At 39.1% G+C, this 18,288-nt stretch overlaps 1 protein-coding gene across 2 annotated transcripts; it reads left to right on the plus strand.

The window, feature by feature from the left end:
• Window positions 1–251: 251 nt before the first annotated feature.
• LOC139942009 (arrestin domain-containing protein 3-like) lies at window positions 252–17,328 on the plus strand. 2 transcript variants are annotated; one of them, XM_071938668.1, is made up of 8 exons: window positions 252–344; window positions 747–903; window positions 3,108–3,230; window positions 6,457–6,692; window positions 7,678–7,860; window positions 8,176–8,361; window positions 8,544–8,676; window positions 10,026–17,328. In XM_071938668.1, the coding sequence occupies exons 2-8, from the start codon at window positions 783–785 to the stop codon at window positions 10,331–10,333; spliced, it is 1,290 nt and encodes a 429-aa protein (XP_071794769.1). In that variant the 5' UTR covers window positions 252–344; window positions 747–782; the 3' UTR covers window positions 10,334–17,328. The 2 variants fall into 2 exon arrangements, with proteins under 2 accessions (XP_071794769.1, XP_071794770.1); XM_071938669.1 differs by having other exon boundaries at window positions 316–344; window positions 750–903.
• Window positions 17,329–18,288: the final 960 nt, after the last annotated feature.

The raw sequence follows: 18,288 nt of genomic DNA on the forward strand, positions 1-18,288 counted from the left end.
CATTTTTGTAAGCATAAAAACTTGATCGCAACAATTAACTTCACCGCCCCCCCCCCCCAGTGGTGATTAGTCTTGTTTCAAGACTGTCCTGCCTCGCGAGGTGATAGTGGTTCGTGGTTGATAGCGCGTCGGGTAATAGCGCGCCTTCTTGGAACAAATCCAGGAAAGTTTTGAACAGAGACTAGTGATGATCTGCATCACAATGTAGTAGTAGGCAACGTAAAAAGTCAACGGAGGGCGCTTTTTCATGGCCGCCGGCCGGGTGTGTTACGTGGTGACGTTACGTTGTGTGCACTCACTGTTGACAAAATTCCATGCAGCAGCACAGTGCGGTGGAGGCTTTGGTGAGTATCATGAGTATTTATCATAATTTTCGTAACGTCATACGTTATCGACCCTCATATGTTTTCGGTCCCCAACTTTGATTCCCGTTCACCGCGAAATAATTGTGCAAGCTGCACCGGTGACAGAAGCTATGCAGTTTACTCACGGTCTGTATTTTCATCAGGCCTAATCATGCTGAGAATTTTTCAGCATGATTAATTAAGCCTGATGAAAATACAGACTGTGAGTAAACTGCATAGCTTCTGTCACCGGTGCAGCTTGCACAATCTCGCGGTTAACGGGAATCAAAGTTGGGGACCGAAAACATATGAGGGTCGATAACGTATGATGCTACAATACTGTACCAGCATAAAGATTTTAACTAAGCCTAACAAGCCATAACATTACTTGTTTTACTGCAGCAGTCGAGTGTGTGTTGAAACCAGATACAGCACACCATGGCTAAACTACAAAACTTTGAAGTGATTTTTGATGGAGATGTATCCATCTTCAGGTCAGGAGACTACGTTCGTGGTTTTATAAGAATCGTTCTTGGAGCACAAAAGCAAGATATCAGAGGTGAGTGAATACATTCCGAGGTGTCTGCAAAATTCATTGGTAAGACTGATAAATGACATTCACAGATTTGCACATAACTTAGATGATCTTCACATCTAGGGAACTCGGCAGACTCCCACAGGGGGATAACAGCAAGGTGGCAACAGCCAATCTCTAGTATACAAACATTGGTTTTTAAATGTCTAGATGATTATGAACTGCACGAATCACCAGAGGAGTTCACCTCAACTTAGCAACATCTACATATAGTATTTTTCAATTACACTCAGACAACACAAAATTGTAATATTAGCCAGATATGTGATTTATGCCACAGCTTGACACTGCAATTTATTTCAGTCAGTTAATAATAATACCTGCCATTAAATGCAAATAGTAACACTATGCAGAACAACAATTTGTAAAATTAGCAAAGAGCGGGATACGGAACATAGGGCAAACCGACTTATATATACCTACGAACAAAGCAACATGTACCTACAATCAATGGACAACCATCCATGCAACACTAGCGGCCACACCAAGGACTACCACGCCCTTACCAAACTGGCCACAACAATTACTTCGCATAAAAAGTAACCACACAAAGGACTACCACGCCCTCATACCAATGAGGCCACACCCAGGACTTCCCATACCAAATAACCAGGATTACCACGCCCTTACCAAAGTGACCACACCAACATAAACACCGAGGACAACCACCCACAGGTGTATTCACACATGAACACTGTGGGGGGTCCAATGACCCAAATAAAGTCCTACCCAAAATGCTTTTCCCCAAGTTGGAAAAACGAGGGTGAAGAATAGCCCCGACGAAACCGCCAGGCACACTAAATCTAACTTACCCATTAATTATACCCGATAAAAATAGATAAGTGTATCCTAGTCCTAGTAACCCATCGGAAATTCCCCAAGTCGGAGAACGAGGGGGACAGGTAAGATAGCCCTACCGAAACACGGATGGCACTATCGTAAGAAAAATTTACATGACCTTGGCCATTACCACTAGAAATTACGTGATCCAATTAAACCTACAAATGAAATTTTAAGACCTTTAATATTTTACTGTCATTTTCTGCACAAAACTGCCCTGTACCAGGTGGAGTTAAAGGGGAAGGTGGCGGGCAAAACGGTTTGACTTAGTCAAGAAGCTGTGACAAAGTGACGCTAAGCAAGCGAACTCCCTCCAAAATGTAACCAGTTACCTACCAAGCATGACATCGATTAAAGGAACATTATAGAATTAGTTTTGCTAGCAAAAAAGTTGCTGGCAGTATAATAAGCACATTATGTAATCCACCATATACATCAACTGACAAACCTGTAGAAGTTTGAGATCGATCAGCCATCTGGGTCACAAGAGAATAGTGAATAACCAATTACAAATTTTGCATTGCAACGCTGCCAAAGCAGAAAAGAATAAAACGCTCACTGAGCGATAAACTCAAAATTTATTTATCATCAAATATGACATTTCAGACAGAAATATTTCAAGGGATGTTTCTACTATCATCATCATTAGACCGTGTAAGTTTTATGTAAATCTGTGATCTGATCTTCACGATTTTTGTTTCTTACCAATTCTGTAACGCTCCTTTAATAAGCGATGTCATGCCAAATTTTTAATCGTTTTTTTACTATATACATGTGACCCAGATGGTAGATCAATCTCAAACGCTACAGGTTTATAAGTTTATGTATGGTGGATTACAAAAAGTGCTTACACTGCAAGCTACTGTTTTGTCAGCAAACATTTATTATGTAATGATCCTTGAAAGACACCTTTGGTAATTGTCAATAGCAAGTCTTCTCACTTGGTGTATCTCAAGATACGCACAAAATAACAAACCTGTGAAAATTTGAGCCTCAGTGGTCGTTGAAGATGCGATAATAAAATAATGGAAGAAAAAAACACCCTTGTCACACAAAACTGTGTTGTTTCATGCTTAATTTCAAGACCTCACACGTGAAATACTGAAATAAATTACTTCTTTCTAAAAAACTACGTTTCTTCAGAGGGAGCTGTTTCTCACAATGTAATTATACATATGTACTATCAACAGCTCTCCAATGTCCGTTACCAAGTAAGTTTTTACGCTAGCAACTCTTTTGAGTAACTACCAGTAAACAGTGTCCAGTGCTTTTAAAGTAGGACCTCTAATGTGTTTGAACTAAATTGACATTCACTTTACTGTTTTTAGGTATTAAAATCAAGATCGAAGGCAAAGCAAACACAAGGTGGTCTGAGGGGAGCGGAGATCATAGAAGACACTATTCAGCCAAAGAAATATACTTCAAGGAACAAGTAATATGCTTTGGAAAAGGTAAGACTATTTATGTTGTTTTGATACACTATCATTTGTAGTTAATTAGATTGCATAGCAAAACTAAAAAGAAATTGCATGACCAGTTTGCTTTGGGATTAAAATCTTTTCAAATTGGCATTGATTTGACCGCAAGTAGTTGGACCCATATTTTCAGTGCGTATGAGAGGGAATCGTGAGGGATTCAAAAGCGTCCTTGTGAGAATGTATTTTGAAACGTAAGCCTAGCTTGACTCGGGATTGAAAGCGTAATTTTTGATTTTAGCGTAACAAACCTAAATGATGTATATGGATTGTATGGAGATGGAGTAGCTGCGTAGCTTGGAACGTAAGCATATCTTGGAACGTAAGCATAGTTGGGTATCTTGGAGTGTAAACGTAGTAGTCTTGGTGCAAGACGTTTCTCGTTTCCCTTTCACACACACCGCGACCAGTTCACCGACAGCGCGCGCACACCGACTCCCCACTCACTGCCCCGGAGAAACGTCTTGGTCCGTTTGCTGATCGCTCGGGAAATTCCGAGCACATTCCAATCATGCCGTGCTGCGCTAGGCCTGCATAACTCTCAGCATAATTTCCCACAGTCTGGTATATGTACGTCTTCGGTGCAACGCAACCAGAAACAGCCAGGCTTCCTCGTATGTTAGTTGGTGTGTATGGCTTGTATATTTACGTTCGTCTATATTTAATTTTTGTAAACATGATTGTTGCTGAACGATGTGTGAATTTTAGTTTGCCCTAAAATACGTTTTTTGGGAAGATTTTGAGAATTTTTGTAAGTGCAATTAATTGAGGGGAATGGAATCTAAAAATGTTATGAACGAGGATGTTTAGCAACAGAGCTAACAAAAATAGATCGATGTACACGAACATGGGATTTTCTGGCATCTTTAGTCTTAGTCCAAAGGGTAACTTTGTAGGTAAAAATAATTATAGGGTCACAGTGCCTGAAAGTACTTATTATGCAGAAACAACTAACACAATGTACATACGAAACTTCCTGTATCATACTCACACAGCTCGGTCAAAATCAACCTGGGGTCGACCACCATTAAATATCTAAGCCTATGAGTAATTTGACACGTCTTCGCGAAGATAAGAAACCCAGCCACTACCACGTTGTCATTCTGTTGTGTACTGTTCATGTGTACATGAAGGTACATGTACTGTACATGTCAGACATCCTTTGGCCACGCACTTGGCCACAATTAGACGTGACATTGTTCACAAGGTATTCATGGAGGACAACTTTGGCGAACGATTGTGATCTCTTCGCCCAAATGCAGGATATCTTTCTTTATTTTCGAAATAATGTGCAATAAATCTGCAAATAAAACACTCGACTCCTCGAGTCTTACCGATGCGGTCAGCAATATTGTTATAGTATTTTTTCATTGACTGACAATTTCTTCCCTCTAACAATCGATCGCAACCGCTGATCTCTAATTAATAATAACATAAAGATCAGGTGATCGCCTTTGCATGCGCAACAAAACGCACATGGTGTGTATTTCCCCGGGTTCCTGCCGTAGCATGATGCAGCGAGGCTTTTACTCAACACGAGTGCATGCAAGTTACCAGGCTGGCCCGCTTGTCTGTTTCCAGTTGTGCGCGTGCGTAGTATTTTGTTGACCCACACGTTGAATATGTATGTGAGGTCACATAACTCAAACATGCAAATGGACCAAGACGTTTCTCCGGGGCGGTGAGTGGTATAAATCAGGTGAGTCGGTGCGCGCGCTGTCGGTGAATTGGCCGCGGTGTGCGTGAAAGGGAAACGAGAAACGTCTTGCACCATGACTATAAACGTAGCTGCGTATGGATCGTAAGCATAGCTGAGAAGCTGTGTAGCTTAGAACGTAATCTTATCTTTTGGAACGTAAGCATATCTTGGAACGTAAGCATAGCTGGGTATCTTGGAATGTAAACGTAGCTGCGTATGGAACGTAAGCGTAACATGACTCAGGATTGAAAGTGTACCTTTTGTATATATAGCGTAACTTGAGAAGGAACGTAAGCAAAACTTGGAATGTAAGCGTAGCTTGGAACGTCATATTTTGGAAGGTATAAGCGTAGCTAGATATCTTGGAACGTAAACGTAGCTGCATATGGAATGTAAGCGTAGCTTGACTCGGGCTTGAAAAACGTACCTTTTTATATTATAGCGTAACTTGAAGGAACGTAAGCGTAGCTGAGTAGCTGCGTAGCTTGGAACGTAACCAAATAATACCTCAACAATTTCAAAAATAACACTTCATTCACAGAATTAAAAAATTATTTTTTAACAAAATTATGCTTTGAGGGAATTTTTTTTATCATATTTTTTTCAACCTTTTATACAAAATTATTTTTCACCTGTTCTTTTTTCGATCAGGGCGCCGGTTTTTTTAAGCTAATCACACAATAACACTGTCAATATAACAAAATGCGGTATTCCTACATTTTGACATCATCAATCTTTTTTTATTGTTTCCTGAAAACTCCTAGCAAAAACAAATTAGGAGCCATGAAACAAAACAGAGTATAATATTGGAACGTTGCGATCATAAGAAATAATGGATTTGACACGAGGTGTACCGACTGACAAACCCACGATGACAAACATGTACTCTGATGTCTGGCTCCCAACCCCTCCCAAGCTCACGGCCAGACCCGCAAGCTGGGAGTTCATAGCGCACGGGATTACACCTCCAGCCCCTCACGAGACACGGCATGTGCGGTACGTGATATGCCCCGAGGCTTACGTTCCGATTGCTCCACGCTGTGGGGCCATATAACAAGCTTCCGTTATACGGACTCTTTGAATGCGAATCTTACGTTAGATTTTTCACCATTATTTACATTTTGTAGCGATAATTTGAATACATGATCTTTTTCGTCAATTACTCGTTAATAATTTTGTAAAAAAAAGATTTAAATTTGGTTTGGTAAGTCACTTTTAGACGGCTGGAAGTAAAACTAGCCCGGAAGGTCACATGATTGTTTGCACCACTTTTTGGTTAGAACAATCAGGCGACCTTCGTTTTTGTTTTAAAATGCACAAAAACGGCCAAATTTGATGATTATTTTTTAAGGACTGTTCTTCTTCATTCCTGGAAACCCGTTGAATACATTTCTTAGTCTATTTTGTAGCCCAAATAGCCCAATTCGGCTGGTGTGTCCCTTTAAAACATAAACAAATAACTGGCCATGCTTATTTAGTGAAGTTTCTTGTCCAACTTGGCAGATAAGAGAGACCCAGGAGCGTCGAAGGTTTGCATGGAAGCTGGCGAGCATCACTTTCCTTTCACCTTCCAGATCCCCAACGTCCCCCTACCCTACCCGTTCGAAGGCTGCTCTGGCTGGATTCGTTACAAGCTCAAGTGTAAAATCGACCGCCCCTGGAAGTTTGATCACACAGTCGAGAGGCTGTTTTCTGTGATAGGGCAGCCCATTGATCTCAACCTGATACAGATTGCAAGGGTTAGTGAATCGTCTTTGTTTAAAGGGTCTGCTTTCAATTTCACAAGATGCTAGGATTATCCTATTTCAAGTTAGGACGAGTAACCCGTCCTAACTTAGGATGGGTTCAGTGCGTCCTACGTCTTCGGATAGGGAACTTTACTCATCCTAAGTTCTAAGTTTGGTGATATCGACAGTCGGGTACTTTTTGTCACACAAAACACATTGTCTACACATTGACATTAAACATACACAGTTTGAAGATAATGATAGTAGAAAGCTTCCCTAAATATACTTGCTGAGGTGCTGTAGTTTTTGAGAAAATAAATGAGGAAAACAATATCACAAAAAAAAATGTTGTTTCAGTTTTAGCATGTAAAACATGTTTACCATAACTCGGGTTAATACATTTTACAAGCTAAAATAATTTTCGACTCACTGAGACTAAAATTATTTTTGTGTCTCGTTATACCCATTTCTTAAAAACTATGGCACCTCAGTAAGTGATATTTTAAGGGAAGCTTTCTACTATCATTGTCTTCAAATCTGTGGACATTGTGTTTTGTGTTCTACAAAAAGTACCCAAATCCTTGAATAGATGTTAAATTTGCATCGCGGATGAAGAATATTAATTTTGGTCTTGCCCTTGAACCGATGTGTGTTAGCACTGAATACTCATCGGTGTAGGGGTGAAGCCCAAATTAATATTCTTTATCCACGATGCTAATTTAACATCTAATAAAACATTGCGGTACCTGCTGCTAAAACAAAGGATGCGAACTGACTATTAGCTACTGGGCAATCTCGATGGTCTAGTTGGTAAGACACTACTCAAGAGTTGTAACCCCCCCCCCCCCACACGACGCGCTCTCCACCAGTTGGAATATCGAAACTGTCTGGATATTTATTAATGATATGTTTTCAGACAATTAAAACAAAATGTATTCATGTAAATCGTAAAATTAATTATTATTATTTTATTTTATTTTATTTTGTTTTATTTCAGTACCCACTACAAGGGAATGATTCAAAGACTGTCTGCTGCTGGTGCTGTGCCTCTGGTCCCATTTTAACTCAAGCATCTACTGATAAGGGTGCATATGTACCTGGAGAGACGATCTTTGTGTCTTGCAATATAGAAAACAACAGCAACAGAAACATTGTTGATCTTAATGCTAAACTCATTCAGGTAAGCTGTCTCGACGGCCTTGACCAAAATGGCGGCTAAATTACGGCTATTGCTAGATTTCTACACAAATGTACGTGACTCCTGAAAAGGTTGCTCTGTGATCTTAATTTTTGTTTCTTTTCAAAAACTTGACAACTAATGAAGCTGAAACTTCTAAAGGTAAATTTAATTACAAACATCTTCATTCACAGTGAGTAGGGATACATGTCCCGGCCCAAAACTTGATCTACAAAAGGTATCAAACCCCTTTACGATTTACAACAACCGACACTTAAATTTTCAAGTTCTGAGTCATTATTTGCTTTGTCTCAACAGAGGGTGACTTTTCACTCAAGTGGAGGACACACTCGGAAAAGAAGTAAAACAATGGTCCATATAAAGGGGCCTGGATGCGGGCCAGGAGAAACGGCAACAATGGCCTGGAGCCCACTAGTGATACCGGCCATACCTCCGACAGGACCACAGGGTTGCAACATCATCACGATTCAGTATGAAGTAGAGGTAAGGTCAATGTTGTTGGTGATATAGTCAGGTTGGTGTAGCTACATGTAGCCATTATTATTTTCTATTTTGAAATATTTTAAAACCTTATGTATGGTGTCATGGCTGTGTTAACTCCTGTGTTGTTGTACAAATGGAGGTAAAACAATTCAGTCCCAACTTGTTTTGATTTGTGTGTTTAGGTTGAGGGTGATGTTTCAGACACTCCATTTGATGCTACTGTGAAGCTGCCAGTTACCATAGGAACAGTGCCTTTGTATCAGTATTACTCGCCACAACCTAATGATGTTGTCACACAACAACCCTCGGCCAATGGTAAGGCAAACGTTTTTTGTTGATCCGATTGTGGCAGGTAATTCTGTCGCCTAGAGACTTTGTCCACCATTATGGCAAACTGTGTACAAACTTTTTCTGATAGCGCTCTCTTTTGAACCACTTTCATTTAGCCCATGTTAATGTCCTGTGTGGAGGAGAGATTCAGGCGGACAGAGTTCCCTGGGGCATCGACATCATTGCTTACAAACTTGTTTTTCACTTTGCACCCCCATATCTTGGCAGAGCCTGTCTAGCTTAACTGCTTGGTGTCGTGGCCGAGTGGAGAAGAGCATGGGGTTGTGGGTTCGAATCTCGGTCGTGACACTTGTGTCCTTGAGCAAGACACTTAACCATTGCTTTTCTCAAAATAGGTACCTGTGAGGGCAGAGATGATTTATGTGAATGTTTTAGCTTGGAGCGCGGTAACACCCAGCACCGGCTGTATACTCCCCAGGGAGCTGAGATGGTTGAAGGAGAGAAACAATGGCTCAGTTACCTGCAGCCGATTTTCTATGCTAAATTAATCCTATATACATGTGTAGGATACGTTTAATGCTTCCAAACATCTTCGGATATGGAATTTAACTCGTCCCAAGTGATAGGATTAGTCCCAAAGTAGGAAGAGTTTGGTGAAACGGACGGCAGGGGTTGTAATACCAAATGCGCTTTGATAGCGATAACGATAACGATAACGACGCAAAGAGAATGCATTCCATTGGTTGGATGAACATGTGCGTATTCTTCGTGGAGCAATTCGACCAATAGAATGCGTTTTCTTTGCGTCGTGATCATTATCGTTATCGCTATCAAAGCGCATTTGACATCACAACCCCTGCCGTCCGTTTCACCAAACTCTTCCTACTTTGGGACTAATCCTTATCGCTGCAGTGGGACCGGGCCTTAACTGCCTGACTGCATGTAGGAATCCTTACAAATGTAACTTTGACCTTGGTTTTGTTTCACCTGGAAATTTGCAGTCAAATCACATGTACATGTAAGTGTTGTACATACAAGTTTAAAATAATGAATAAAACAATGCTATATGATGCACCAGTACACAATATTATGCACAGGTACGCTGCATGCCTCAGGTCAAAAGTGCAAGCTGACACTACATCACCTCAAATCAATCTTCACACAGCTATGGAAAGCTAACCTCAAATCACGTATATCCAAAGAACAAATTGTGTATCCAATGAAATCATTGTGCCTAGCCTATAAGACCAATGCTATTTGTATCATTGCTGATGGGGAACAGTCTATAGATGTACATAGTACACAAAAGTAACTTTGGAGAGTCCATGCTGTGTTTGATCCTTATTTGATATCCTTATTTTTCACCCACTCAGAACCGCCTCCTCCGAGCTACGAGCTGGCCGTGGATGGACTCCAGGAGATCCCAAGCAAGAGCGGCTACGACTACACATTCGGTAAACTCATGTACGCCCCTCAATACCCAACCTACAGCATGCCCGCCCATCAACCTACATGGGATCCAATGCATCCCCCTCAGGGTGACCCTGCTTCGTACCCAGGAGTTTCACCCGGGTACCCACCCCCTGGTGCCTCTGGGTATCCCCCACCTCCGGGTGGGTCTGGGTACCCCCCACCTCCGGGTGGGTCTGGGTATCCACCCCAAGATGAACCAAAATATTAATAGAGTTCCAAATAACTCTCTTGAAAATCCATCGACTGTGAATTTTTATTATAAGCGTGTGGGGTGGTGGACTTTCTCTATCTCTTTTGTGTTAAATTTCAAACCACAATAATCTGTGTGTGAGTTTTGTAAAACTACTCGGAGAAATCTGATTGTTTCCATTTTACGAAAGACACATTCTCGTAAAGTGAAACAATTCTGATTTCACCTTTTCATATTAGTATGTAGTATTCTTACTCTCCTATTCCCATTTTAAGATTGGATTGATAGGCTTCAAGTCACAGTGGTTAAGTTCGCTTTGATTAATCCTGGCCATCTTAGAATGGGCTGGTCCTGTCTGTTTTATAATTGTCTTGCTTGATTTGCCAGTGCTGTGTTCAATTCCATCATTGGTTTGCAAGTTCTAGGTGTCTCATGTTTGTGTTTTTTTTTGTTTTTTTTTAGTTTACATTTTTTTTTTCGTATAATGTTATATTTTTGCGGTAAAATTGTATCTTGTACTGTTTGTTGAAATCCTGGCAGAAAAAAAAAGAAGAAAACAAAATTTATAATAACTAGAGATTGAGAGTTTGTGAACAAACTCAAGGTGTTCGGTTTCCGGGAGTAAAAGCCTGGGTTAAAAAACAAATATTACACCTTGCTTTGTTCTCAAGATTTGTAATAAATGATTCAAATTACAAAAACTGTCAAAACTACATGATTACGTCATCTAGTAAAAGTGTATGTTTGGTGACGTCATCGATAATATTTGTTTTAAACCAGACCTTTGCCAGACTTGTATGGTGTGATGGTAAAGCATCAAAGGATGTTTATTTCGACCTAAAAGACAATAAACCACGCCCTTTCAAATCATTTCACAGTCACATTTCAAAAGGTCAACGAAAGTTCACCAACATATCCATTTCTGTCAAGTACGTAAAGCCCTTTCATATGATGTACAGATTGTCGAAATAGCTTATGTAGTTTAGGAAATATGAACTTAGGAAATATTGACTGACGACTGAAGAAAAGACTGTAAGGGGCATGTATGTTTAACCGCCTTGAACGAAGACTATTCTTCATGAAGCTTTTTTGCGCTCTATTGATAATATTTTAAAAAAGAAGTTAAAAAAAAACGTGGATCATAAATAATGATTTTTTGAAATAATAATTTGAATTTTTATTACTCAAGAATGGATGACGTCATCATGACCTAACTAACACATTATTCCACTCCTAATGCATATCTAACTATGTGCGAAGTTTGAAGTTCATACGAGTTTGGGAAGTGTGCTTTTGTTCGAGGACAAGGGACGAAGAGAAGAAGATGAAAATCTGGATTGTTTTATTGATTTGTTTGTACTAAAGTTTTATTTAATCCGGCAGTTTATTTTAGCAAGACCACTCCTAATTGCTTGGGCCTTATGCTTTAACCATTCTGTTTTCTTTGAATGTTTTGTATTGTAACATCCATGTCTGTGCATGGAGGTAGAAATAGATTAGTTTACGTAACGTCCTTTCCTACTAGAGAAAGTTTGAAAGGGCTTATGTTATTTCAGAGATTTTTTTTCTTCAAAATATTTAACTCAAAATAACTTGGATAGTTGTTTTAACAAGTAATCAAAACAATTGATGATTATGCTAAGTTCAAGAAGTAATAGATTTCGTAATACTGACGTGAATTCCGTGGGCCCAAAACGCCCTTCACCCGGGGGAGTGGTCGATCGATGTAACGTCTCTATTCTTCTCGGTGTTTAACCAAAACATGACCAATGTTCGTCATTTTGTACTGTTGTTTTCTCACATAATTAAAAGTCCCATGAATCACTGAAGTAGGTGGCCATCTCAGCGAAACTCCGTCTTCAATTCCACATTGACCACTAAGCCATCAGAAGGGTAACATTTGAACAATTTGACGCTGAAGATTGAATGAAATCGTTTTCGCAGCGTTCTGCATAGCCTTGCTCAAGGCAGTCGCATTATTCGCTCCGAAAAGACGCAGCTGTAAACCCACCCGCCGTATACCCTGTGCATGGTGTGTGCGATCACACCGAATGACCCACCCGTATACACACTGTCACATCGCACGAATACTGTTCACACAAGTCAACACTCGTACACCACTAACCGCATGCGGAGGCCGTCAGGCCGACAGCCTTGTCGGATCTGTATCTTCCCGTTTTAATGTGTTGTATTGAAAAAATTCAAATAGTGGACGAAATTGGGGGGGGGGGGCTCTAGGATATGCTAGTATGCAGCTCATGAATATGTATATCGTTCGTCAGACCTATCAGACAACACAGGATGTGAGGCAAATGAATTATTCATTTTGACGTCCAATCACACACTCACACACGCCTATCATGCTATCTGAGCGTCCGTGGTGGTGGTGTGTGATGATGTAGACATGTCTCATCTTTCGCGGGCATTATGGTAATGAGCTGACCGTGGGAACTCTTCGCTTATTATAGTAATGAGGTCAGTGGCTTCAACACATATCCTACAAGGCTGTCGGCCTGACGGCCTCCGCATGCGGATAGTGTACGGGGGCATCGTGTCGTGCGATGTTACGCACAGTGAATACGGGTGGGTTTTACACACAGTGAATACGGGTGGGTTTTTATACAGCGGCGGTCTTTTTTCGGAGTGAATAATTCGACTGCCTTGAGCAAGGCTACGTTCTGCATAGCTATATAGCTCTATGCATATCACGCTATGGCACAGAGTACAACAAACTTGGCAGCATGCCACCAAATAAATTATGCCCAATACACTACACGTGTACGCCACAAGTGTTACGCACAACCAATGGGGAAATTTCGTAGTTCTTTATACAAGAAATTGTGAACTTTCAAACTCGATTTTGAACCAGAAGACGAGCTCAAAATGGGATCACGTCTGCGAGGCATTTACGGAGTTTTTAACGAACTTTCCGATGATGTGTCGATTGTAACAACCCATCATGTAGATCAAAAGTTATGATTTTTTGAAATAATAAACTTTGAAAATTCATAACTCAAGAATTGATGACGTCATCGTGACATAACTCAAACGGTTTCTTCTCCTTATACATATCTAACTATGTGTGAAGTTTCAACTTTATATGTGCTTGGGAAGTGTGATTTTTTTAGCGGACAATCGCCGCTAATAAGCAGAATGGATGATCACTGGAGCGTGCTCTGCTGCACCGCTAATACACTACACGTTGTATGTATGCCTACGTGCAATGTTTATGCACATACCAATGGGGATTTACGTTGTTCTTTAGACGTGAATTTTGAAATGTTCAACCTCTCTTTTGAGCCGGAAGACAACATCAAAATGGGGTCATGTCTGTGGGGCGTTTACGGAGTTTTCAATGACGATTCCGATGATGTTTCGATTGTAAGAATCCCTCATGTAGATCAAAAGTTATGATTTTTTGAATTAATAAACTTTGAATATTCATAACTCAAGAATTGATGACGTCATCATGACGTAACTCACACGGTTTCTTCTCCTAAGAAATCGCTAACTATGTGTGAAGTTTCAAGTTCATACGAATTTGGGAAAGGCGCTTTTGTTAGCGGACAAGGGACGTAGAGAAGAAGAAGAAGAAGTATCAATAAAAACAAAAAAAAACGAACAAAAATAAGAGGTGTTCCGGGCTGTTGGCCCGAACACCTAATAATAAATCCTAATAATGAAATTAATAATGTATATTTTTTGCGGTAACACCATGTGTGTATCTACTTGCCAGGTAGAGTTGTTCGTTTGTTCTTTTAGTAGGCTGAATTGAGTTTTAAAAATGTATATATTTTAAAAATTGACTGACTACTTCTACCAAATATTCCTTACAACAGTCAGGTTTAGAAAAAATAAATATACTATATGACATATAAATAAATTGTAACACAAGGCACAGTTGAATGAGCTTAAACAGTTAACACTTGGAATGGTCCTACCTCCTTTTTGCTATGAAGTATCAATTGAAACTTGTATATCAAATATTTCCACTGACATGCAGATTCATGTAAAAGGAATTTAACTCATGATTGTGACACCAGTTCCAGTTGAATGAGCTGAAACAAATCAAAATAATAAAGAGGTTTTACAAGACAAATGGTACCCAAAGCACTTATTGTATACATTTATAAATTATCCCAACCAAAGATGTAAAAAGTAGAAAAGGAAAGAAGTAGTAGTTAACAATGTTTGCTTGTTTTGGTGAACAAACAATTCAAAGTTTAGTGACAGTATATACACAGTATAGTGAACGTCTCTTTGTGTTTAAGAGTAATATATTAATAGCTAGGTACCAATGTTAAAGTAAGAGGAAAAAGTATAGCAAGATCTATCAATGTTAAAGGCAGTGGACACTATTGGTAATTACTCAAAATAATTATTAGCATAAAACTTTACTTGGTAATGAGTAATGGGGAGAGGTTGATGGTATAAAACATTGTGAGAAACTGCTCCCTCTGAAGTGACATAGTTTTCGAGAAAGAAGTATTTTTCCACGAATTTGATTTCGAGACCTCAAGTTTAGAATTTGAGGTCTCGAAATCAACCATCTAAAAGCACACAAATCATGTGACAAGGGTGTTTTTTTCTTTCATTATTATCTCGCAACTTCGACGACCGATTGAGCTCAAATTTTCACAGGTGTATTATTTTATGTATATGTTGAGATACACCAAGTGATAAGACTGGTCTTTGACAATTACCAATAGTGTACACTGTCTTTAAAGTGCAGTACTTTTCAGTCGAGTATACTGCCGATTATTAGGGTGATCAAATAGTACTCAGGATAGTACTTAAAGGCACAGGATACTATTGGTAAAAAGGTAGAAAGGGACCAAGCAAGTTTTTATGCTTACAATTATTTTGAGTAATTACCAATAGTGTCCAGTGCCTTTGCCTTGGATCGGTCGAGTTGGTCTTTGAAAAGCATTTGTAACCGTTTGTTATAAAATGCATATGGGTGGAAAGATGTTTTAAAAGTAGAATACAATGATCCACACAACATTGCCTCGAAATTGCGTGGTTTTCTTTTTACTTTGCGAACTAACACGGTCGGCCATTTATGGGAGTCAAAAAGTTGACTCCCATAAATGGCTGACTGTGTTAGTCGACGAGGTAATAGGAAAACCACGCAATTTCGAGGCATGTTTGTGTGGATCATTGTACATGTATTCTACTTCTACAACATCTTTCCACCCATATGCATTTCATAACAAACGGTTACAAATGCTTTTCAAAGACCAACTCGTCTGATCCAAGGCAACGTGTTCCTTTAAGTACTGTCCTGGGTACTGTTTGATGACCCTAATTACTGGCAGTACTGGATAATCGACTGAAAAGTCCACTGCTTTTAAAATTCTTACTGCGTTTCAGTTGGTAACAAAATTAGCATCATAAAAATGTATAGGTCATTAGATTTAAAACTTGTAAATATTTTTTAGCATTTATTATACCAATGCAGCTTTTCTGTGTATTTTGCAATACTCTATTTTGTTAAGCCTACTTCTTGGCTTGGAAAGCGGAGTCACTCAGTTTCTGTTCAGATTTTAAAACAACTTTTACAAAGTCTATGTTTTCTGTACTAAAATATGTACTCTTTTTATTTTCATTTTCTGAATTATATTTTTTTAAAGCCATTATACACTTTCGGGACATAATTTTTTTTTAAAGTTCACAGATTTACAAATAACTTACAGGGTTTACAGAAGGTAATGGTGAAAGACTTATCTTGAAGTATTATTCCATGAAATGCTTTACTTTTTGAGAAAACATTAAAACAATAGCAGTTCTCGATAGCGAGAAGTACTGATTTATTTTAAACACATGTCATGACACGGCGAAACGTGGGGAAACAACGGTGGGTTTTCCCGTTATTTTCTCCCGACTCCGATGACCGATTGAGCCTAAATTTTCACAGGTTTGTTATTTTATATATAAGTTGTGGTACACGAAGTGTGGGCCTTTGACAATACTGTTTACAGAAAGTGTCCAATGACTTTTTATGCCCATTTTGGCAACGCTGAAGGGTCATGGTGTTGCCAATTGTCTTTCCTTGTGTGTTTTTAATCCGTCAGTCTGTGTGTGCAATTATTATCCGAGCGATAACTCGGGAAGGACTTTTCATTATCCAAACTTCAAAATTTGTTCTTTGGATCCCCTCAGGTCTGTTAACTCGTGATGCATCTTTTTCAACAGAGATTTGGGGAAACCTATAAATAGATATTATTATAGCAGCCATCTTGTCTACTTTGAGTCATAATGAATGTAACCAAACCGAGGCTAAAGGGAAAGACTAGTCTGGTACCTTGTATGAGTATATAAGTATTATCAGTTTTGTTTAAATTCATGATATTATTGGAGACAATATGGAACCTAACCAAATTGTACCATTCTGAAAAATAATTATATCAAATACCTGTCCTAAGCTTTTTATGACAACGTAAATGGTGTTTTGTATGTATACAAATAGGGTGTGGCGTTTTTATTTGTCTTCACATGCTTCACATGCACGTTTTCATTATTTTATTAACAATATAATATTCTCAGTCATTAACTTAGTTATTTTTAAATTTTTATCAAACGTGTTTTTTCTAGCAAAATGTGTTATTGGTTCAGACGTGAATTTTATCGTTGAATAAAGGACCTCTACGTATTTAAAGATTTGTTACCAAGTTGGATTAAGCTTTTGAATACATTGTGGTTGTCAAGAAACGTGTAAAACCAACCCCTGTTAAAGGTACTGCCGTCGATTTCACAAAACTCTTCCTAACTTAAGACTAATTTTAGGACTTAGGACGAGTCCAAACCGTGCACTGTAGCATGCAGACCTTAAGATTAATCTTAAGCTAGGACGAGTTACTCGTCCGAACTCGAGATAAGACGAGTCCTAACTCTGTGAAACTCGAACCCAGGTCACTATTGTAATGACTCAAATATGTGTTAGCATAAAAACTTACTTGGTAATGAGTAATGGAGAGCTGTTTATGGTATTGTGAGAAACGGCTCCCTCTGGAGTAAAGCAGCTATTGAGAAAAAAAGTAATTTCTCACTCAAATAAAAAATGACTTCGGCTGAAGCTTTTTATTATGCATCTGAAAGCAACAAGTTTTTTCCCTTTTTTTTGTTTTATTCTCTTGTAACTTCATGACCAACTGAGCCAATTGAAAATGTTCACAGATTTGTTATTTTTGCACAATATTGAGGTACAACAAGTGAGAATACTGGCCTTTGACAATTACCAAACGTGTCTAGTATTAACTAAATTTATCATTTGCAAAATCCTGCACTTCAGAGTAAACATATGACCACACAAATCAATCTAATCTTCAGCAAGCACGCACTGAGCACACACCAGTCCACAAACTGCAATTTTGCGTTTTGTCTCGTGCCTGTGTTCATATTTGAATTTCGCAATTTGTTAATCGTTCGGTTGATACCAGCCATTATGCCGATTTGTAGAAAACAGTTTTATAAAGGATACGAAGAAAACAAAACTCGCCAGTGAAAGCTTTAGAATTGTTGCTTTCCAAATTGATGAGAAAACGGCATAAATATGTCACTGTATTTACATCATATAAATACATACACTTAGTAAGAGAGGTGACAGTTTGGCCTAGCCTTTAGTCAAGGCGCACGCGGCAGATAGACATGGGTTTAAAATAAACTTACACACCAGACACTTGATCGGCATTAATTTACAAAAAGTGTGTACACCTTTCTCCTGAAGACGATCAGAGTATATACTGATTAAAACTTTCACTTATCAACCACCTGTTCTGTTCAGAATCAACACATACCAAAAATAGATATTTACATGGGCGGATTGCACCAAGCGGTCTTAAACCAGTCTATGCGCTATAGCCGGCTAACTTGAGACGCGCTTAGACAGTCTTTAATTATAGACCGATTGCAATAGCGCGGTCTATAATTATAGCCAGTCTTAAATCTTAAGCCTGCTTTGAGCTGGCTATAAT

Source organism: Asterias amurensis, chromosome 9 (genome assembly GCF_032118995.1).
Source record: "Asterias amurensis chromosome 9, ASM3211899v1".
NCBI lineage: Eukaryota > Metazoa > Echinodermata > Asteroidea > Forcipulatida > Asteriidae > Asterias > Asterias amurensis.

Excerpts from the sequence above, each read along its gene's own strand:
- LOC139942009 (XM_071938668.1), top strand. The coding sequence starts at position 783 with ATGGCTAAACTACAAAACTTTGAAGTGATTTTTGATGGAGATGTATCC. Across the intron at positions 6,693-7,677 it reads ACCTGATACAGATTGCAAGG|TACCCACTACAAGGGAATGA; the intron begins GTTAGTGAATCG and ends GTTTTATTTCAG. Across the intron at positions 8,362-8,543 it reads CGATTCAGTATGAAGTAGAG|GTTGAGGGTGATGTTTCAGA; the intron begins GTAAGGTCAATG and ends TTGTGTGTTTAG.